The 22649-nt window shown below is 44.4% G+C and overlaps 1 protein-coding gene across 1 annotated transcript; it reads right to left on the minus strand.

The window, feature by feature from the left end:
* Positions 1 to 1398: 1398 nt before the first annotated feature.
* Positions 1399 to 8097, minus strand: RESP18 (regulated endocrine specific protein 18). Its single transcript, XM_063595090.1, has 7 exons — positions 8082 to 8097; positions 6510 to 6737; positions 4748 to 4852; positions 3620 to 3747; positions 3140 to 3229; positions 2901 to 2985; positions 1399 to 1538 (listed from the first exon to the last, which is right to left on the minus strand). Exons 1-7 carry the CDS (start codon positions 8095 to 8097, stop codon positions 1492 to 1494), a joined length of 699 nt encoding a protein of 232 aa, XP_063451160.1. The 3' UTR covers positions 1399 to 1491.
* Between the last annotated feature and the right edge of the window lie 14552 nt (positions 8098 to 22649).

Here is a 22649-nt window from a genome sequence, read left to right on the forward strand (position 1 = left end):
ATTCTTGAACATAAGGGAAAGAGCAACCACAGTAGCATGACTGAGAATCTGGATCATTAAGAACTAGTTGTGTAGTTTCTCTGGGTTGTTTAAATGGGGAAGATGTGGTGTGGCCAAGTTCCAATTCCTTAGAGAAACCCAGTTTGTTGTTGTTGTTTTTGGTTTATTTTTTTGAGATGGAGTCTCACTGTGTTGCCCAGGCTGCAGTGCAATAGTGTGATCTTGGCTCACTGCAACTCTGCCTCCCAGGTTCAAGCGATTCTCCTACCTCAGCCTCCTGAGTAGCGCGCCACCATGCCCGGCTAATTTTTGTTTGTTTGTTTATGATGGAATCTGGCTCTGTTGCCCAGGCTGGAGTGCAGGGGCGTGATCTCAGCTCACTGCAACCTCCACCTCCTGGGTGCAAGTGATTCTCCTGCCTCAGCCTCCTGAGTAGCTGGGATAGCAGGTGTGCACCACTACGCCCAGCTAATTTTTGTATTTTTAGTAGAGATGGGATTTCACCATGTTGGCCAGGCTGGTCTCGAACTCCTAAACTCAGGTGATCCCCTTGCCCTGCCTCCCAAAGTGTGGGATTATAGGCATGAGCCACTGTGCCCAGCCTAATTTTTGTATTTTTAGTAGAGATAGGGTCTCACCATGTTGGCCAGGCTGGTCTCGAACTCCTGATCTCAAATGATCCACCCGCCTTGGCCTCCCAAAGTGCTGGGATTACAGGTGTAAGCCACTGTGCACAGCCAAGAAACCCAGTCTTGATACCTGCCCATTTGCTTACACCTGTGAGCCTCCAACGTGTGTGAAAGTGCTTCAAAATGTATAAAGCTCTGCAAATAGGACATTCTAGTGTTTGGTTGTTGGCTGAGCATAGGTGGTGAGATTACCAACTCCCTTTTAAGATTTTAAGCTACCAGGAGCAAACTGGCTAGAATGATCAGAATGTCCAGTGTGCGTACACTCTGACCTCAGCACTGATCTGTTGCTCCTTGTAGACAGGATGGGTGGGAAAGCCTGGTAGGGGCTATAATGCTGGAGGTGGGGACCCTCAAAAAACAGCAGGATCCAGGCCTGTCTGGCATGAGGGGTAAAAGAAATGAATATGGAGTCCACCTCCCCATAACGTGAAAGGATGGGCAACTAGACCACACAGTGTGGCTGGGATGTGGCTGGGTTAGGGGGGCTGCCATTCCAGCTGTGGTCTCACTCTCACTTTCCCCACTCCGGGAATTATCAGTGGAAGGAAAACAAGACAGAAGCCAGTCTTCCATCAGCCAAGAGTTGTGCTCCCCTCATCCCCACCCCATGTTTTGGTCCTACCTCCCTCTGTTTGGAGGCTCTGGCCAAGTTCAACCCCCACCCATCTTGCCTCAAGACAAACTCAGTGTTTGCATGAGAGTCTACTTTAATGATTCAAATCTGGGTCATCCAAGAACTGCTCCTCTGAAGGGCAATGGGAAGGGTGCTGGGGCAGGGAGGCTTCACATGAGGTCTCAATCAGCCACAGGGTTGCGGCCCACAGTAGGAAATGGCCCAGAGAAGCCCTAAAACAAGAAGAAACAAGGGAGCTAGAGTCAGGATGTGAGACGGTGGCTCCTCCCTCATCTGCCCTCCTTCCACAAATACTGTAGTAACAGCCTGATTTGAGTAGCCCTTCAGCATGGTGACAGCTCACCAACTGAGAGCCTGTCCCCTTGGGTCTCACATGTAGCCCTGTCTCTCCATGGTTTGCCCTTAAGCTTAGGTCTGGAGAAGAATGGCAGCTCCTTGTTTGCATTATTCCTGGGAGCACCAGGGCAACCAGTCCCCCACAGGTAGGTCTCTGTCACTTCTGTCACTGAGCTCTGATTATGTTGCCCCAGCAACCAATCCAGGCTTAGGAAGCCCAGCTGCCACATTGTGGAAGTAGGAATCTGTTTCCTTGGAGAGCATGAGGAGCTGGAACCCCCTGTGGTGCAGGTTGCCTTTAGATGGAGGGTGCAGCCAGCCGGGGGTGCCCTGCTTCACTGCCACCACCCAAATTCAAGCCACCTCAGTCTCCCTGGACCAGGATGAGCCCCTCCTTACAGACTTCTCAGTTTTCACTTTTGCTCTCCTTACAGTTCATTCCCCAACATCACCAGGGTGGCCTTTTAAAATCATATCATGTTGTGACATTCCTTTCCTTAAAATTTCCCAGTTAAATTCCCACTGCACTTAGAATGAAATTCAAACCTTTTGCTATGATCTGTGAGCCCCTGTGTGGTCAGTCCTGGGCCTAATTCTCCACCCTCATCTTCGACCACTGACTTTTCTGTCTATTCCTTAACATGACATGGTATGGGCGTCTCAGGACATTCGTAGTGGCAATGCTGTCTGCCTCAGATGCCCTTCCTTTACATCTTCCTCTGGTTGCCACCTTCTTATAATTTAGGTCTTAGTCCAAAAAAAAAAAAAAAAAAACCTCTTTTTTCAGTGTGGAGGAGTCTGATGTTTGGAATGGCCAAATCCCACTGCAGTTCTTGAGTGGATAGGGCAGGGACTATGCAGGGGAAAGAGCTGGAAATCAGGAGACCTGGGTCCAGTCTTGGCTCTGCCACAAACTCATGGTGTTGCCTTGAGTATGTCCCATGGCCTGGGCCCCAATTTCTCATCTATAAAGATGGATGGGAGTACTAGATGGGTGGTTTCCATTCTGGATTCTGAAGAGTTCAGAGATCCCAAGGAGATGTCTCAGAGCCTTGCCCGGGTGACTTGCCCAGGCCATAGAGTAGAGCAAGGGGGAGGCTGAATGTGAGGGTCTCTGAGCTGCACCTCCCATTCATCAAGGGAGTGTTGCTATCACGTGCTACATACAAGGGCATATATGGCAAAAAGGACGTTTAATTTTGAAAACTCTGCAGTTTCAATGCCTATTTTAAACTCACGCATGATCTTATAGATAATTTCTTCCTTAGAGGCTCCCAGCGCCTGCATCATGTCCAGCCCCCCATATGAACACCTATAGGTAATCTGAGAGAGACAGGAAATTAGAAGTACCTTTGATTAGGAATGGAAAAATCTTTTCTGCAGCGATCTGCCCTCACCTCAATGCCCATTCCCTTCTTCCTATCTGCCTCCCTCATTTAAACAGGTCCAACCTCCCTAGAAAAAGTGAGCCCCTCACCTTGACAGGGTTGGCCACCTCTTGTTTCAGGGCCTTAGAAACCACTTCGGAGGTAAAGCACTGATCCCTGTTCACCTTGGCCAGGGGGCTCTGAGGAGGGAAACCAGGAGTCAAGGAGGAGGCAGAAAAGGGTGAGAGGGCCCCACAGGAAAAGCAATTGGATACAAAGTCAGGGATTCACAATTCTTGAGAAGATACATGAGTCTCACTGTGGGGAATAGGAGTCGAAGTTTCTCCTCTTGCTAGAAGAGACAGGGAATGACAAATTGGACCTAGGCTTGCCACACCCACCTCCCCTCCCTTTGCAGATATCACTAATGGATCATGAAATTCTTCTCTGCTGATTCCAAACAGGACCTCTGAATTATTCTCCTCACAGTGCTCCTGGCAACTTCTACCTGCAGTTTTAGCACACATTCCTTCCCTGTTCCGTCTGTCTGCCAGAATGCTTGGAATGACCACAGGCCTCATGCACCTCACCTCAGTGGTTTTAGTGGGGAAAAGTGCCTTCCCATCCTTCAGGCATGGATCTTGGGGATGCAGTCTGCTGGCATGCTCCATCTTTTGGATCATTGCATCCTGGGTGATGTCATCCTTCCAGAACAGACCTGCGGATGAAAGGATGGGGGGTGAGTTGACACCTGAGACACTCGGATCCACTCCAGGGATCAGAGTAACCTTTCTCTCAAGTATATATTAGATTACATTTTACAGAGAATTAAACAAGATGATGTATTAAAGTTGCTTAGCATAGTGCCTAGCATATAATATTCAAATTAGGATTATGATTACAGTCTCTTTGCTGGTTCATTTGATGCTATTGTGAGGATTAAATGAGGTTAGGAATGTAAAGAGTGCTTAGAAAATGCTAAGGCAGTGATTATCAAACTTTAGCATGTGCATCAGAATCTCCTGCAAGGTCTGTTAAAATACGGACTGCTGTTTCCCACCCCTAGGGCTTCTGATGCAGTAGGTCTGTGGTGAAGTTCAAAAATTCCCATTTCTAACAAGTTCCCTGGCGAGGTTGATGCTGCCAGTCCAGGGGTGCACTTTGAGAACTACTGCTCTAAGGCACTATGCACATGTTAGTCTTAGCAGCAGTAATATGAACTCAAGGAAGATTTCCTATCTGTCTCCTCCCCAACATTCATGAAACTCTGCTGTGAAACAGGGTCAGCCACATGTTGCCAATGGACTCTCCACTCCCTTTCATTCCTCCCATCTGTTTGTCATACAATTTCCTACTCAGAGGCTGAAGTGTGTTTTCCTGTCTGAGAACTTTTGAAGAGTCCTGGCTTTGGAAAAGCTCATATAGTGCTGGGTTGGGGGGAGACTAGTCTCAAGGAGTTGGATGCTGGCCGTTTTCAGGTTTTTTTTTTTTTTTCCCTAGAAGCCTCTACTGGGCTCTTCCAAGGTGTTCTAGTGCAAATAGTCCACCCATCCAGATCCCACTCCTACTCCTGTCTCATCCCCATGGGGGTAAATGTGACAAAGTTTTAAGTAGAGACATTTGGGGAACCGAAAGCCTACCCTCAGGTCGGATAGCCCCTCTTCCCCCCTCCCCATCTCTAACCAGGCCCCAACCTCTGTTCTCCAGCTTTTACTTACCTTGGGGTATAATCTGCTGGAGCACAACCTGTAAATGCTGGAAGACTGGGGTGGCAAATCCTTGGAGGGTCCAAAGCTGCCCCACTCCTACTTGGTCCTGACCATCTAAGGGCAAAATAGTGGTGTCAGCAAGGAACCTGGCCAGAAGCCTTCCACATCCCAGTTGAAGAGAAGCAGCTTCCTTGTACTGTCACTCCTGGACCCCTGACCTCTGTTCCCACTACCAGGCCGCTTTGTCCACTTCAAGTCTTCTTCTCTAATTTTTCCCTTCCTCCATCACCACTTGCCATATTCTTCAACCCCTGGGCCTCATTCACTCTTGGTACCAACTTACAGATAACCAGATTTACAGACAAAGAGCAGCCTGTAGAAGTTCAGATGCGCAGAGGCTCAGAAAGCTAAGCACATGGGAATAGTAATCAGGTGGGTAGGTGGGGCATGGGGAAACAGGTGAGCTTCATCTTAGGGAAGTCATTGAAGCCTGGAAGTGTTAGGGAGGAGGCCTGGAATCATTAGAAAAAGTATTTTGTTTAGGATTTGAGGCTCTGGATCCTTTTCCTGAAGCCCACAGTTTGCCCAACTGTGCATAAGAGGAAGGACAGGGGTTGGGGAAGAGAACCCCTAATGCTATGCACACCTTACTTCTTCCAGATCAGTGAGATAGGGCTGGAGGACAGTCTGTTTTTTGCTATAGTGTAGTTACCATGAGCCATTCTGGACAGGTCTTTAGAAAAGGGAATTCTCCTACCCAGTCAAATGGATGTCTAATAATTTCCTGGGGGTAAGCGTGACAAAGTTTTAAGTAGAGACATTTGGGGATGAGAAAGCCTCCTTAAGGAAGTAGTGGAACCTCCAACACCCTGAGGAGAAGGGAAAGAGCTTCGGGAAGGGGAGCTGATTCTCTGAGGCAGCGTTCCCAGGACTGGTGGGAAGGAGTGGTGACTCGCTCGGGCTCGGCGTGGACCCGGAGCGCGCCTGGCGCTGTCCGTGGTGCTGAGAGTTGGGGAGGCCAGCGTGGCGGCGGCGCTGGGCAGAATGTGGGCGAGACATCTCCGCAAGGCTTGGCGGTCCTTCCCCACGGCCCTCATCCTCTCATTGCCACCAGGCCTCCTCCCACAGTTGTTCCCGAATCCGCTGCATTGGCCTCTAAAACCAAAAATCAGGCAGGGAGAGGGGGCGACAGACTAGGAGTTTGCGCTCTCTTCCCCATGTGCTCTGCGCAGGAATTGTCGAGTTTGCGCAGTCTGGCACGTGAGTCAGCGCGGGGTCTACGCGGATTGGTGCGGGGGAAGGGGAGAAGGATGGTCCCATTCCCCCTCCATCCTGCTTTCCCTCAGCGGTCCCCTTATTGGAAACCGGATCACAGCACGAGGAAGCCCTGGCTCGTCTCCCGGCCCAGGCTTCTCCCTGGAGCCAAGACCCCGATACCCGCAGCCCTGGTCAACTCTTTTTCTGGCCTTTCTTGCTTCTCCTGTGGCCACATAGGCCAGTTTTACCTCTCTCTGTTCATTTGTCTTTCTGACCTCTTCCCAAATCCCCAATTTTCACCTGAACCCACTTCTCGTGAGTCCAGACCCCATATGCCCAGCCTATCTGAAGCCTATGCCTCTTTCCGCGAGACGCTGTCTACCTTTTTCTCTTCTCACCTCCTTAAGCACATTCTTTTACTTCCAAGTTTCCTAGCCTTGAGGCCCCCTGCAGACCCCCACTTCTCAGGATCGCTCTCTTGGCCCTGCCCGCACCCCCCAGGGTTCCTCCTGACCGTGGGCACTAATGTCGCTGCAGCCCCCGGGGCAGCTGTTCAGCAGCAGGAAGCAGACAAGCAGCTGGAGCCCCTCGGAGCTCCCAGGCCACAGTGGGTGCTGTATCCTCCCAGGCTCGGCGCGCTCACTCCCCGGCCAAGTCTCAGTGAAGGTAGCGGCCACGGCCGAGGGGCTGAGCGGGGCTGCAGCTTCCCACCTGCCCGCGACTCGCAATCTGTTTAACCCTCCTCGGCAGTTCAGCCAATCGTGGGCGGGCCCTGCCCCTGCGGTCGCCTCCCCAGCTCCTTCCCCTACCGCCTCCCCACCCTCATCTCTTGGAATTCCTGACCCGGCTCCTTTCGGACATTAGCTGGGTCCCAACAACCACCGCCTGTACTCCCAGTCCTAAGGCTGTAGAAACGGATGGCACGTAAGATACGGGTGCAAGTTGTACCTACTCAGGTTTGTTGTGAGAATCAAATATGAACAGTGATGAAACAGTAGGCACTCAAGGAATTTATTTTATTATCCTTGACACTCTTTACTCTGGCCCACTTAAAACCCTTTAGAAATCATATAGGTTCGATCTGCTATATACATATATATACACATATATATACATATGTATATATATATATACATATGTATATATATATGGCACATCCATCCACTTTACTCCACATCCACTGCCATCGCCTTGGTCCAAACCACTGCACATTATACTTTTTTTTTTTGAGACAGTCTTGCAATTTCAGATCACCACAACCTCCACTCGACCTCTACTCAACCTTAGGCTCCAGAGTAGCTGGGACTACAGGTGCACACTACCATGCCCAGCCAATTTTATTTATTTATTTTATTTATTTTTGTAGAGACAGGGTTTTGCCATGTTTCCCAGGCTGATCTCAAACTCCTAGGCTCAAGCAATCCTCCCACCTTGGCCCCCCAAAGTGTTGGCATTACTGGCATGAGCCACCATGCCAGGCCTTGGACACTGTACTCTTTTAAATTGAGTTGTTGTAGTAACTAACTAACTGACCTCTTGCTTTCACTCTTGTGTACTTACAAGCTAGTTTGTGAGCTTTCTAACTCTTAGACTGGCACTTAAATTTTTTTTCATTAAGCTTAAAACATTTATTAAACTGGGCATGGTGGCTCATGCTTGTAATCTCAGCACTTTGGGAGGTCGAGATAGTGGATTACTTAAACCTAAGGGTTTGTATAGTGAACATTTGGGGTTGATACATTACAAAGGATCTGAATTATATTATTATCTTTAAAGGGTAATAGTTTGAGTTTGTTCTGGCAGGCAATTAAATTTTGGGTAAAAAGTCTTGATCCTGTGGCAGTCTGGTTAGGGAAGGAGTACTTCATCCTATTCTCAATTCTAGCCTGTATCTCTTAGTCCTGGGATATGGTGCTTATGGCTAAGGTGTGGTCCTTTTTGGATTTCAACATAACCCAAAGTCATTTACCAAAACTCTCTATTTTACGGGTCCTGAACTCCAAACTCAGTCACCCTAACACTGTGACAGCTGCCAAAATCTCTGTTTAGATATTTGACTTTTTCACTAGGTTCCTTGAAATCTCACCCTGCGCAAGTGCCATTTAGAAGATAGCTAAGAATTGGAGGGGAGTTAGGATGCAGATTTTGAGTTCCTCTCTCTGTAATTTATTCATTTTCTAAATTTCTTCCTCAATTTCCAGATGCTCCGGCATCTCTGTACTCCAAAAGCTGTTTCCTTAGTAAGACTGCCACTTGCTGACAGAGCTGTTTCCCTGTGTACTGCAGTGAACTCTGAAGTATCTTCAGAGGAAAAGCCTATACATGTATAAGTCACTTGGTGGACTTCCTTTTTTTGAGGACTATACTCCCTATAGGTTTCTAACTCTTGATCAGTCTCCATGGTTTCATACAGTTATTTTTATATTTTGCCTAGAGTATATACCCAATGTTAGGAGGATCCGACACAAGTTTCTGTCTTGTCACGCCAAAAACTAGAGGTTTATCTGGTTGTCACTGATTATGTACTGGACATGCTATTTTAAAATAAATTTATAGCAATAATTTGAGGCCTAAGAGCAAATGAACGTGAACCTGCTTTGTGAAGTATAATGCTCCTGGAAAAAGGGAAATATTGGTCTTTGGGTCGGCTGAACAAAGGTGAGTGTGCTCCTCTCTGTATTTTAAGATTTTAAACCACCAGGAGAATGGCTATCAAAATGATAAATGTACAGGAGCATTGATGCTGCTCTTCTTTTTACTGTTCATTGGAAGGGATTCTAATGCTAAGAGTAATACCCTCAGAAGACTTAGCAGGTTTTCAGGCCTATTGAACCATGGGTTCATAGGAAGGAACTTTCTTTCCCAAGAAGAAAGAAAGACTACCATAAAGTGTAGCTGGGGAGAGTGGGCGAAGGAAGATTGTAATTCAGCTGTGGTCCTACTCTGTCTTACATTCATGTTACAAATGATGTCCGGAAGGAGAAGGAGATCAGAAGCCTAGGCTCCATGTGTACCAAGGAGTTTTACTATTTCAATCCCCACCCCAAATGTCCTCTCTGTTCTGGCTTTACATATTTTAATTCAGAAGCTCTGGCTGAGGCCCACTGTCTTACTTGCAGACAAGCCTGCTTAAAGAATTTTCATGAAAACTCACTTTAAAAAATCCAGTAGCAAGTTGTCCTAAAACTGCCTCTCTGCAGGGTAATGGGGCTGGGAGAGGAGGAAGGCCTCAATCTGTGACAAAGTTTTGCTCAGAGAAGGAAACAGTTCAAAGAAGCTCTAAAATGGGAGGAAAATCGGATTTGGAATTTGTGTGTATATGTGCCAGGGGCTCCCCCTCCACAGTGTAAGCTCCCCTCACCCCACTATATAAGGGCCTCTAGTTGCAGTTTTGACTTGGGCAAGTCTTGAGGAATAGTGACTCAGCAACCACCTGACAGCTAGCCTCCCCTTGGCTCCGACGTCATGATCTTCTCTCTCTCCCTGATTTTCCCTTAGGTACAGAGCTAGTCAAGGACGCTGAGCCTGCAGAAGAAAGGCAGATTCTTGTTTGCATAATTAGTAGCACCATGACAACCAGTTCTTATTGTGAGGATCAGTCATTTAGTGCTGATGATGCCACTCCAGCGACCAATCCAGGTAGGAGAAGTGTAGCTGCCATGGTGACAGGAATCAAGAAGCAGTTTCCTTGGAAGCATAAGGATCTAGAGCCCCCTGAGGTTCAGGCTGCCTGTGGGGGCAGTGCAGGGCCAGATAGAGGTGCTAGGCTCCTGTGATTGCCTCGCCCAGGCCACCACAGTCTTTCTTGGACCAAGACAACACTTCCTAACTGATCTATTGATTCCACTCTTTCCCCTATCAATATATTCTCAAGTAGCCTTTTAAAATTATATATCACATAATTCTATTCCTTTCCTTAAAATCCCCAGTGATTTTTCCTCTGTACTTTGCATAAGATCTGGATGCTCTACTGTTGCCTACAGAGCTCTGTCTAGGCAATTTTGGACTTATTTCTCCAATCCCATCTCCTATCACTGGTTGTTCTGTTTGTTTTTCTAAAGTGCCATTTGAGAAATGAAAAAATATAATAACTAAAATAAAAACTCACTGGATGAGCTCCAAGCAGGATAGAAATGACAGAAGAGTCAGTCAACTTGAAGATGGGTCAACAGAAATAATCCAATCAGAACAAGAGAGAGAAAAAACATTGGGAAAAAAAAGTTAACAGAACTTCAGGGACCTGTGGGGCAATATCAAAAGTCCAAAATTAATGTCATTGGAATTCCAGATTAAGAGGATAAAGTGTAGTACACACAAAAATTTTGAAGAAATAATTTCTGAAAAATTCCCAAATGTGTGAAAAGACATAAGCCTAAAGATTAAAGAAGCTTAAGGAATGCCAAATAGAATAAACTCAAAGAAGTCTATACTCTTGACACATTATAATCAAAAATTCTATAAAGAAAAAATCTTAAACACACGACTAAAGAACAATGGGATTCAGAAAACTGAATTTTTCATTATAAACCATGGGGGCCAGAAGGAAGTGAAATAACATCTTTAAAGTTGTGAGAGAAATGAGCTGTCAACTGAGGATTCTATATCCAGCAAAAATATACTTTAAGAATGAAAGTGAAATAAGGATATTCTCAGATGAAGAAAAACTAAGATAATTAATTGCTAGTAGAAACATCAGGAATGAAGAAGAGGAACAGAAATGACAAGTGTCTGAATAAATATCATAGACTATTCTTCCCCTTGTGAGTTATGTAAAATATGTTTGGTTAAAAGCAAAAATTCCAGCCTGGGCAACATGGCAAAACCCTGTCTCTACCAAAAAAAAAACCCAAAAAACAAAAACACACAAAAAATTAGCCAGGCATGGTGTCACACACATGTAGTCCTACTTACTCAGGAGGCTGAGGAAGGAGGATTATCTGAGCCCAGGGAGGTCAAGGCTGCAGTGAGCCACGATCGCACTACTGCATTCCAGCCTAGGCAACAGAGTGAGACCCTGTCTCAATAAATAAATAAATAAATAATAAGGTTGGGTACAGTGGCTCACACCTGTAATCCCAGTACTTTGAGAGGCTGAAGTAGGAGAATCACTTGAGCTCAGGAGTCGGAGACTAGCCTGGGAAACATAGCAAGACCTCGTCTCTACTAAAAATTAAAATTCCAGCCTGGAAACATGGCAAAACCCTGTCTGTACAGAAAATACAAAAATTAGCTGGGTGTGGTGGTGTGTACCTGTAGTCCCAGCTACTCAGGAGGCTGAGGCAGGAGGATTGCTTGAGCCTGGGAGGTGGAGGTTGCAGTGAGCTGAAATCATGCCATCGTACTCCAACGTGGGTGACAGTGTGAGACACTCCCTCAAAAAAAAAAAAAAATTCACTGGGTCTGGTTCTGATGGGACAGCATGCCTGTAGTCTTAGCTATTCAGAAGGCTGAGGCAGGAAGATCACTTGAGCCCAGGAGATAGAGATTGCAGTGAGCTATGATCACACTACTGCACTCCAGCCTGGGCAACCTGTCAAAAAAAAAAAAAGCATAAATTATAACATTGATAGGATTTTCAATGTATGTAAATGTAATTGATTCTAATAGACAACTACAGCATAAATGGGGAAGGTAAAGAGATCTGTATGCTGGTAAGATTTCTATATTACACTTAAAATGATAAAATAGTGATTAAAAGTAGACTTGGAAAAATTAAGTATGTATACTGTAATCCCTAGAGCATCCACTGAAAAAATTATACAAAGAAATATAGTAAAAAATTACAACAGATACATTAAAATAGAATATTTAAAAGTTTTCCAATAATCTAAAGAAGGAAAGGGGAGGAAAGGAACAACACAACAAAAAAAGAGGAAACAAACAGAAAAGAAACAATAAAATGGTAGATGTAAATCCAAAGATACCAATAATTGTACATTGTCTAAACATATAGATTTAAAGACAAATGACCAGAATGGCTTTAAAAAATAACCCAACACATGTTATCTACAAGAAATTCTCTTTAAATATAACTATGTATGTAGATAGGTTAAAGGTAAACAAATGAGAAAAAGTATGATGTGCTAACATGAATCAAATAAAAACTGGAGTAGCTATATTAATGTTAGATTGACTTCAGCACAAAGAAAAATACCAGGGATAAAGAGGAACATTACATAATGATAAAAGGGTCAAGTCATCAAGAAGACATAGAACTCTTGATGTGTATGTACCTAACACCAGAGCCTCAAAATACATGATGCAAAAATGAACAATTATAAAAGGAGAAATAGACACATCCATAATAATAATAATTATTATTATTTTGAGACAGAGTCTCGCTCTGTCACCCAAGCTGGAGTGCAGTGGCATGATCTCGGCTTACTGCAACCTCTGCCTCCCAGGTTCAAGCGATTTTCATGCCTCAGCCTCCTGAGTAGCTGGGATTACAGGTGACTGCCACCATGCCCAGCTAATTTTTGTATTTTTTAGTAGAGATGGGTTTTCGCCATGTTGGCCAGGCTGGTCTCAAACTCTTGACCTCAGGTGATCCACCTGCCTCGGCCTCCCAAAGTGCTGGGATTACAGGCATGAGCCACCTCACCTGTCCCAAATCCATAATTATATTTGGAGACTTCAACATTTCTCTCTCAGAAATCAAGAGAACTAGTAGACGTAAAAGCAGCAGGCTTACAAGAACTTAATCACACTACCAACCAGTAGATTCTAACTGACATTTACAGAACACTCCACCCAACAACAGCAGAGTACACATTCTTTCCAAGTGCAGAATGGAATATACCCACATCCTGCATCATACCCTGGATCATAAAACAAACTTTACTAAATTTAAAATAATTGAAATTATACAAATTTGTCCTATGACCATAATGCAATTAAACTAAAAATAAATAACAAAAAATAACAGGTCTCCAAATACTTGAACATTAAAAACCACACTTCTAAGTAATACACAGGTCAAAAAGGAAGTCTTAAGGAAAATTGGAAAACATTTTGAACTGAACAAAAAGGAAAACATCAAATTTTGTGGGATGAAGCTAGAGGAATACTTAGAGCAAAGTTTATGGCATTATATGCTTGTATTGGGAAAGTCATCTAAAGGAAGAAACTAAAGATAAAAGCATAAACCAATAAAATTGAAAACAGAAAAAGAAGAATCAACCAAACAGAAAGCTGCCTTATTGAACAGGTTGATAAAATATTTATCAGTAAGATAAACTTCTAGCAAGACTGACAAAAAAAAGACATAAATTACCATTATCAGGCATGAAAGATATCACAAATTGACCCCATAGACATTAAAAATATAATAAAGGAATACTACAAACAACTCTTATGTACATATATTTCACAACTTAGTTGAAATGGACCAATTCCTTAAAAACCACAAACTACCAAAACTCATCCAAGATGAAACAGATAACTTAAATGATCTTACAACAAGAAATTGAATTCATGTTAAAACTTCCCCCCAAAGTAGTCTACAGGCTAAGATGGTTTCTGCTATGGTTTGAATATATCCCCCAAATTACCATGTGTTGTAAACTCAATCCCCAAATTCATATGTTGATTGGAGGGGGGCCTTTGGGAGGTAATTAGGATTAGATATAGTCATCAGGGTAGGGCCCGCATGATGGGACTGGTGGCTTTATAAGAAGAAGAAAGATCTGAGGGGACACAAACACTCTTGTCCTCTCATCATGTGATGCTGTCTGTCATGTTATGACACAGCATGAAGGCCCTCACCAGATGCCTGTCCCTCCATCATAGACTCCCCAGCTTCTAGAACCATATAAAATCAACTTTATAAATTACCCAGTCTGTGGTATTCTGTTATAGAAATGTGAAATAGGGCTGGGCACGGTGGCTCAAGCCTGTAATCCCAACACTTTGGGAGGCCAAGGTGGGCAGATCACTTGAGGCCAGGAGTTCAAGACCAGTCTGGCCAACATGGTGAAACCCCATCTCTACTAAAAATACGAAAGTTAGCGGGGCTTGGTGGCACATGCTTGTAATCCCAGCTACTTGGGAGGCTGAGGCATGAGAATTGCTTGAACCTGGGAGGTGGAGGTTGCTTGCAGTGAGCCAAGATCATGCCGCTGCACTCCAGCCTGGGTGACAGAGACTCCATCTCAAAAAAAAAAAAATGCAAAACAGACACAGTTTCATTGGCAAATTCTACCCAATATTTCAAGAAGAAATAACACAATCTCTTCCAGAAATTCGGAAAGAATACTTCCCAATTCATTATATGTACTTACTATTGCCTTGATACCAAAATCAGAAAAAGACAATACAAGAATAGAAAATTGTGGGCTGACATCTTTTATGAACACGGGAACAAAACCACTCAAAAAATTAGCAAATTGAATCCAGCAATATATAAAAGGAATCCTGGGAGCATAAGGCTGGTTCAATATTTCAAAATCAATGTAGTCCACTATTTTCAACAGTTTAAGATGAAAAGCCACATGATCACATCAATGAATGCAAAAAAAGTATTTGATAAAATTCAACATTCATATTTAAAAACAAATAGGCCAGGTGCAGTGGCACATGCCTATAATCCCAGCAGTCTGGGAGGCTGAGGCAGGTGGATCACCTGAGGTCAGGAGTTCAAGACCAGCCTGGCCAACATGATGAAACCCCATCTCTACTAAAAATACAAAAATTAACTGGGTATGGTGGTGGGTTCTTGTAATTCCAGCTACTCGGGAGGTTGAGGCAGAAGAATTGCTTGAACCCAGGAGGTGGAGGTTGCAGTGAGCCAAGATTGCGCCATTGCACTTCAGCCTGGGCGACAAGAACGAAACTCCGTCTCAAAAAAACAAAAACAAAACAAGCAAACAAATAACAATAAATAAAACAAGCCTCTCAGCAAGGCTGAAATAGAAGGGAACTTCAATCTGATAAAAGGGCATCTACAAAAAAGCTACAGCTAATGTCATAGTTAATGATCAAAATACTTCCCCTGGCTGGTCATGGTGGTTCCTGCCTGTAATCCCAGCACTTTGGGAGGCCGAGGTGGGAAGATCACCTGAGGTCAGGAGTTTGAGACCAGCCTGACCAACATGGTGAAACTCTGTCTCTACTAAAAATACAAAAATTAGCTGGGCGTGGTGGTGGGCGACTTGTAATCCCAGCTACTCAGGAGGTTAGGGCATGAGAATCACTTAAACCCGGGAGGCAGAGGTTGCAGTAAGCTGAGATCGTGCCACTGCATGCCAGCCTGGACGACAGAGCAAGACTCTGTCTCAAAAAAAAAAAAAAAAAACTCCTTCCCCTAAGAGCAGAAAACAAAGGAAGTACAGTTGTCCCTCAGTATCTATAGGAGATTGGTTCCAGGACCTCCCGTCAAGGTCAAAATCCTCAGATGCTGAAGTCCCTGGTATAAAACGGTGTAGTATTTAACATATAACTTATGCACATCTTTCTGTATACTTTAAATCATCTCTAGATTGCTTATAATACTAATACAATATATGTGCTATGTAAATCATTGCTATATTGTATTGTGTAAGTAATAATGACAAGAAAAAGGATCTGTACATGTTCAGCACAGATGCAGTTTTTTTTTTTTCAAATATTTTTGATCCATGGTTGGTTGAATCCAAGGATGTGGAACCAGAGAGTGCAGAGGGCTGCATGACCCTCTTGCCACTCCAGTTCATCATAGCACTGGGAAATGATTCCATTCAGGATCCTCTTTTTCTGGTAAAAGAACACCCTATGGAATTTCTTCTAGTGAAAGTGTGTTGGCTGCAAGCTCTCACATGAAGATTTTCTGAAAATGTCATGATTTCACTTTCATTTTTGGAAGATATGCCAGGTATAGAATTCTAGGTTGGGCCAGGCATGGTGGCTCACGCCTGTAATCCCAGCACTTTGGGATGCTGAGGCGGGCGGACCTGAGGTCAGGAGTTCAAGACCAGCCTGGCCAAATTGGCGAAAGCTGTCTCTACTAAAAATGCAAAAAAATTAGCCGGGATTAGTGGCAGACGCCTGTAATCCCAGCTACTTGGGAGGCTGAGGCAGGAGAATGGTTTGAACCCAAGAGGTGAAGGGTGGTGAGCCGAGAACGCCTTGCACTCCAGCCTGGGTGACAAGAGTGAAACTCTGATTCAAAAAAAAAAAAAAAAAAAAAGCTAGGTTGGTCATTGTCTCTTTTGGCACATTGAGGACATCAGTTTAGTATCTTTTGGGTGCCATTATTGCTATCGGCATAACTGTAACTTGTGTCTTAAAAGTAATCTTCTGGCCGGGTGCGGTGGCTCATGCCTGTAATCCCAGCACTTTGGGAGGCCGAGGTGGGCGGATCACAAGGTCAGGAGATCGAGACCATCCTGGCTAATATGGTAAAACCCTGTCGCTACTAAAAATACAAATAATCAGCCGGGCGTGGTGGTGGGCACCTATAGTCCCAGGTACTCCAGAGGCTGAGGCAGGAGAATGGTGTGAGCCCAGGAGGCAGAGCTTGCAGTGAGCCGAGGTTGCGCCACTGCACTCCAGCCTGGGCAACAGAGCGAGACTCCATCTCAAAAAAAAAAAAAAAAAAATTAATCTCCCTCTGATCTATACCACAGCTGTTGTATTAGTCCATTTTCTGTTGCTTATAACGGAATAATTGAAAGTGGGTAATTTATAAAGAAAACGCATTTATTTCTTAAAATTTTCACAATTATTGAGACTGAGAAGTCCAGGGTTAAGGGGCTGCATCTGGTAATGGCTTTCTTATTGGTAAGGATGCTTTACAGAGTCTCGAGGTGCCACAAGACATTATATGGCAAGGGGGCTGAGCATGCTAGCTCAGCTCTGTCTTCTTCCTATAAAGTCACAGTCCCACTCCTGTGATAACACATTAATCCATAACCTATTAATTCAGAAATGGATTAATCCATTTATGAGGGCAGAGCCCTCATGACCCGATTATCTCTTAAAGACCCCCTCTCGATACTGTCACATGGGGATTAAATTTCAACATGAATTTTGGAGGGAACAAGTATCTAAACCATAGCAGTTGTATTTAAGATATTTCTCTGTGTCTTTGGTTTCCTACAGTCTCACTATAATGTTTCTAGGTATGGATTTCTTTTTTTTTTTTTTTTTAAATCCTGCATGTGTTTCTTTGGGATTTTTTTTTTTTTTTTTTTTTTTTGAGACAGTAGAGTGACGCGATCTTGGCGCACTGCAACCTCCGCCTCCTGGGTTCAAGCGATTCTCCTGCCTCAGCCTTCCCAGTAGCTGGGATTACAGGCGACCGGCATAATGCCCGGCTAATTTTTGTATTTTTAGTAGAGACGGGGTTTTGCCATGTTGGCCAGACTAGTCTCGAACTCCTGACCTCAGGTGATCCGCCCACCTCAGCCTCCCAAAGTGCTGAGATTACAGGTGTGAGGCACCGCGCCTGGCCGGGAATTTTTACATTGAAGGCTTACATATGTTTTTGTAAAATTCTAAGCCATTAACTCTAAGTATTGTATCTCCCCATTCTGTCTCACCTTTCCTTTTCAGTCTTCAGTGAAGTGCATGTTAAACATTATTGCTCTATCCTATATACTTCTTTTTTTTTTTTGATACAGGGTCTTGCTTTGTGTCACCCAGGCTAGAGGGCAGTGGCACAATCACAGCTCACAGCCTCAACCTCCTGGGCTCAAGTGATCCTCTTACTTCAGCCTCCTGAGTAGCTGGGATTACAGGCACGTGCCACCATGCCTGGCTAATTTTTGTATTTTTTATAGAGGCAGGGTTTTGCCATGTTGCCCAGGCTGGTCTTGAACTCCTGGACTCCAGTGACCCATCCATCTCAGCCTCCCAAAGTGCTGGGATTACAGGCCTGAGCCATTGCCCCCAGCTCCTGTATAGTTCTTACCCTCACTTTTGCATTTTCAACAGCCTTCATCCAGTATTTTCTTCTTATTTGTACTCCAGTTTATGAATGAATTATCTATTCCACTGTTTTAATCTGTTATTAATCCTATCCCATGAATTTTTTAACTGGGGTAATAGAATTTTTTTATTTTATTTTTATTTTTTATTTTTTTATTTTATTTTATTTTTTTTGAGACAGAGTCTCGCTCTGTCGCCCAGGCTGGAGGGCAGTGGCACAGTCTCGGCTCACTGCAAGCTCCGCCTCCCAGGTTCTTGCCATTCTCCAGCCTCAGCCTCCCAAGTAGCTGGGACTATAGGTGCCCACCACAATACCCAGCTAATTTTTTGTATTTTTAGTAGAGACGGGGTCTCACCGTGTTAGTCAGGATGGTCCCGATCTCCTGACCTGGTGATCCGCCTATCTCGGCCTCCCAAAGTGCTGGGATTACAGGTGTGAGCCACCATGCCAGGCCTAGATTTTTAAATTCTAGAATTTTTCTTTGGTTCTTTTCCAAATTAGTTTTGAAATTTCTAATGGTTTTTAGTTCTGACAGTATTTTCAAATTTGTCCTTTATTGCTATGAGCAGAGTAAGCCGTGTTTTTTCATCTGTATCTGGTGACACTGTGGTACTATTTTTGTTTTCTATTATTTTTACTGTTTCTCACTCAAATTGTCTCATTTCCTCTTGTGACTGTTTATCTTTGTGTGCTGGACACACTGTTTGACCAAAAACAAAACAAAACAAAAAAAAAGCAGAAATAATTTGAGACCTACCTGCACTAGCAATCTAAAATCGCCTTAATGTAATTTTAGGATTCCTCAGATGAGTTGAAGCTTGACTGCTTTATGAACAAGAGCTAGTGTACCTCTGTTTCGCCCTTCTCGGGTGTAACTCTGCAGTCCTAAGGGAAAATGAAGAAGCTTTTTGTTCTTGTTGTTTTTTGTTTGTTTTAAACCAGAGAACTTCCTCTTCACAGGCTGTGAATTTCCACATTTGATTCTCTAGTCCCACAAGGCTGGCAGAATTCCAGCTCAGCCTCTCAGCTGCTTCTACCCAGTCAGCAAGCTTTCTTATCCCTCTGGATTCTGTCCCCTCCTGGATGCTGACTGGCCCCATTAATTTCTCATTATCTTGATAGTTCCTTGGTGCATTAAGAAGGCACGCTTTAGATTCTCATCCCTAATTTTTAGTTGTATGTTAGACACGGATTGTGCTCCACCTCACATCCTCCCAGCCCATCTCTTTACTCCAGCCATTGTTGTAGAAGCCAGATGGCAGCAGATGTAGAATAAGAGCAACTTGCCTCTGCTGTGCAGCCAATCCCTAGCTTTCTGTCCTAAAACTTATCTGTCCCTGCGGTGACGGGTGCCTGCAGGAATCTACTCAGCCATCCTAATGCATGAACAAACCTCCTCTATATACAGATTTCCTTGACTTGGGCTATCCTTGACTAATCAGGGACAGAAGCTGGTCAATAAGCACTGCCCTCCCCTCAGTCTTAGGCAAAAAAATCACAGGCATATTCTCCTTGGCTCCTCAAGAGTTCCCAGTGAGCTTGAACCTTAGTTGTCCACAGTGGTAAGTAGTTCAATTACACATGCTTAAATTGATTTTCCCTACTTTCCAGTTTTAATTTCTCACTCCCCCGACCAACACCTGTTCTTTAGGATCATAGCCAAAAATAAGGTACCTGCATTTAAGCCCAATTGTTGAACTCTTGGGGGAAGTTGGGGGCTAAACACAAACTAAGACAAGGTGTCTTCAGCAAGATTGGTATAAATTATCAAGTCTACCATTGCCAGGAGCAGAAATCAAGTTTTCTATTGTTCTTCTGTTTTTAATATTGGAGCTATTCCAGGATGTTTGTATGTTTATGGGAGGTGTCTAGAAATGAGGAGAAAATGATAAAGAAAAGAGAGGAGATAATTTCTTTCTTCTTCTTCTTTTTTTTGAGATAGAGTCTCGCTGTGTTGCCCAGGCTGGAGTGCAATGGCACGATCTTAGCTCATTGCAACCCCCGCCTCCCAGGTTCAAGCAGTTCTCTTGCCTCAGCCTCCCAAGTAGCTGGGATTACAGGTGCCCGCCACCATGCCCGGCTAATTTTTGTATTTTTAGTAGAGACAGGGTTTCACCATGTTGGTCAGGCTGGTCTCAAACTCCTGACCTCAGGTGATCTACCCGCCTCGGCCTCCTAAAGTGCTGGGATTATAGGCGTGAGCCACTGCACCCGGCCAAGAGAGGAGAGAATTTCTAGAGTGATGATCCTGAATAGGCCTCTGGCTTGCCCCTCTCTCACTCCCCCGCCCCCTCCCCTCCTTTCCCCCTACTTTCTCCTTTCTCCTTCTTCCCTTCCCTTCCTTTCTCTCTTTCTCTCTCTCTTTCTCTCTCTTTCTTTCTTTCTTCTTTTTACTTTTTCCCCCTAGAAATGGGGTCCTGCTCTGTCACCCAGGCTGGAGTGCAGTAGCATGATCATAGCTCACTATAACCTCGAACTCCTGGGCTTGAGGGATCCTCCCACCTCCGTCTCCCAAGTAGCTGGGACTACAGGCAGAGGCTACCACACCCGGCTATTTAAAAAATTTTTCGTATATATGGGGGTCTTACTATATTGTCTAGGCTGATCTTGAATGCCTGGCCTCAGGCAATCCTTCTACCTTGGCTTCCTGAGTCACTGGGATTACTGGCGTGAGCCACTGAGCCGGCCTCTGGCTTTAATTCTTAGGAGTAAACCAAATTTCTTTCGCAAATCCTTCCTCCTCCAGTCACCCCTTTTTCTGTAAGTAGCGTGATTATTTTCCCAGGCAATAGTTCTCTAAATTTAGGTGGCTTCTCTCTTTATCTCTTCACTGAAACCCAGATGCTGAGACCAGGTGGGCTGGGGAGACCCTAACCCAGTGGCGCTAGAGGAATTAAAGACACACACACAGAAATATAGAGGTGTGAAGTGGGAAATCAGGGGTCTCACAGCCTTCAGAGCTGAGAGCCCCGAACAGAGATTTACCCACATATTTATTAACAGCAAACCAGTCATTAGCATTGTTTCTATAGATATTAAATTAACTAAAAGTATCTTTTATGGGAAATGAAGGGATGGGCTGAATTAAAGGAATAGGTTGGGCTGGTTAACTGCAGCAGGAGCATGTCCTTAAGGCATAGATAGCTCATGCTATTGCTTGTGGCTTAAGAATGCCTTTAAGTGATTTTCCACCCCGGGTGGGCCAGGTGTTCCTTGCCCTCATTCCCATAAACCTACAACCTTCCAGCTTGGGCATTAGGGCCATTATGAACATGTTACAGTGCTGCAGAGATTTTGTTTATGGCCAGTTTTGGGGCCAGTTTATGGCCAGATTTTGGGGGGCCTGCTCCCAACACCCAGACAGTTGCCAAGGCCTCTCAACTCACTCTTCAGCACAACTCTCAAAGGTGTCTCCTTTCCATTTGCTCCATCTCTGCCCAATTTCAGGCCCTTAGAGCATATGTAAGTCATCATATCACTGTTCTAATTGGCTACCTCCTTTTCATATATTCCCCCCCTCTCTCCTCCTGCATTCATCCTTCAAATATGTTATTTCTTTGACTACAAAATGTCAGTGCTCCCCATGGCCTCTTAAAAATGAGACCTAGGCCGGGCACAGTGGCTCACGCCTGTAATCCCAGCACTTTGGGAGGCCGAGGCGGGCGGATCACAAGGTCAGGAGATTGAGACCATCCTGGCTAACACAGTGAAACCCTGTCTCTACTAAATTATACATATATATATATATATATATATATATATATATATATATATATATATAAATTAGCCGGGCATGGTGGCGAGCATCTGTAGTCCCAGCTACTCAGGAGACTGAGGCAGGAGAATGGCGTGAACCCGGGAGGCAGAGCTTGCAGTGAGTCGAGATCGCGCCACTGCACTCCAGCCTGGGCGACAGAGCGAGACTCTGTCTCAAAAAAAAAAAAAAATAATAATGAGACCTAAATTATAAAGCTTGGCCCTCCATCATCAAGCCCAAACCTACTTTTCCAGACGTACCTCCAGCTGTTCCAGAATTACTCGTTCACCCACTAATCTTCCTGCTTTCCAACTTCTTCATCTTGTATGCTATTGTCCATACTTTATCACCTCCTACTGAAATCCACCGCAGACCTCCAGGGCCAGCTCAAAAAGTTTCTTCCTTGCTGGGACCTTTCCATATCACCCAGTTCCATGTACGATCAAGGGTCACAGACTGTCAGAGTGGAGAGGTCCATTTGTAAGGACAGAATTCACCAATTTCATGGATGGCGCAGTACAGTCTTCCAGCTGTAGCTCTTTTTCTCCACTATATTTATTTAACTCTACTCCATAAATATGTGTTGAGTACCTGGGCTGTACCTAGGTACTATGCTAGGTACCCATGACACAGAGATGAGTCAGTCATATACAGTGACCCCAGGGAAAAGCAAGGTATACCTACTTACAAGGTATAAAGTTAAACATTGAGTTTGCATGGAGAAGAGTGTGATGAACTCAGGTGGGAGAAATGATTGGAAGGTCAGAGAAGGCACAATAGAAAAGGGGATATTAAGCTCATATTTTTAGGATAAGATGGATAAGGTGTGTTGGTGGGTACTTGGGGGTAGAGAGTACTGTGTGTATAAGGGCTGAGCAGTGTGAACTAGCAAGGCCCAATTTGAGAAACACGAGTGGGGGCTGAATTGCTGAAGCACCCACACAGGCAGAAAGGAGAATGCCTTTAAATGAGACAGGAGAGGCTGGCAG

The sequence above is a fragment of the Pan paniscus genome, chromosome 13, assembly GCF_029289425.2.
Source record: "Pan paniscus chromosome 13, NHGRI_mPanPan1-v2.0_pri, whole genome shotgun sequence".
Classification (NCBI taxonomy): domain Eukaryota; kingdom Metazoa; phylum Chordata; class Mammalia; order Primates; family Hominidae; genus Pan; species Pan paniscus.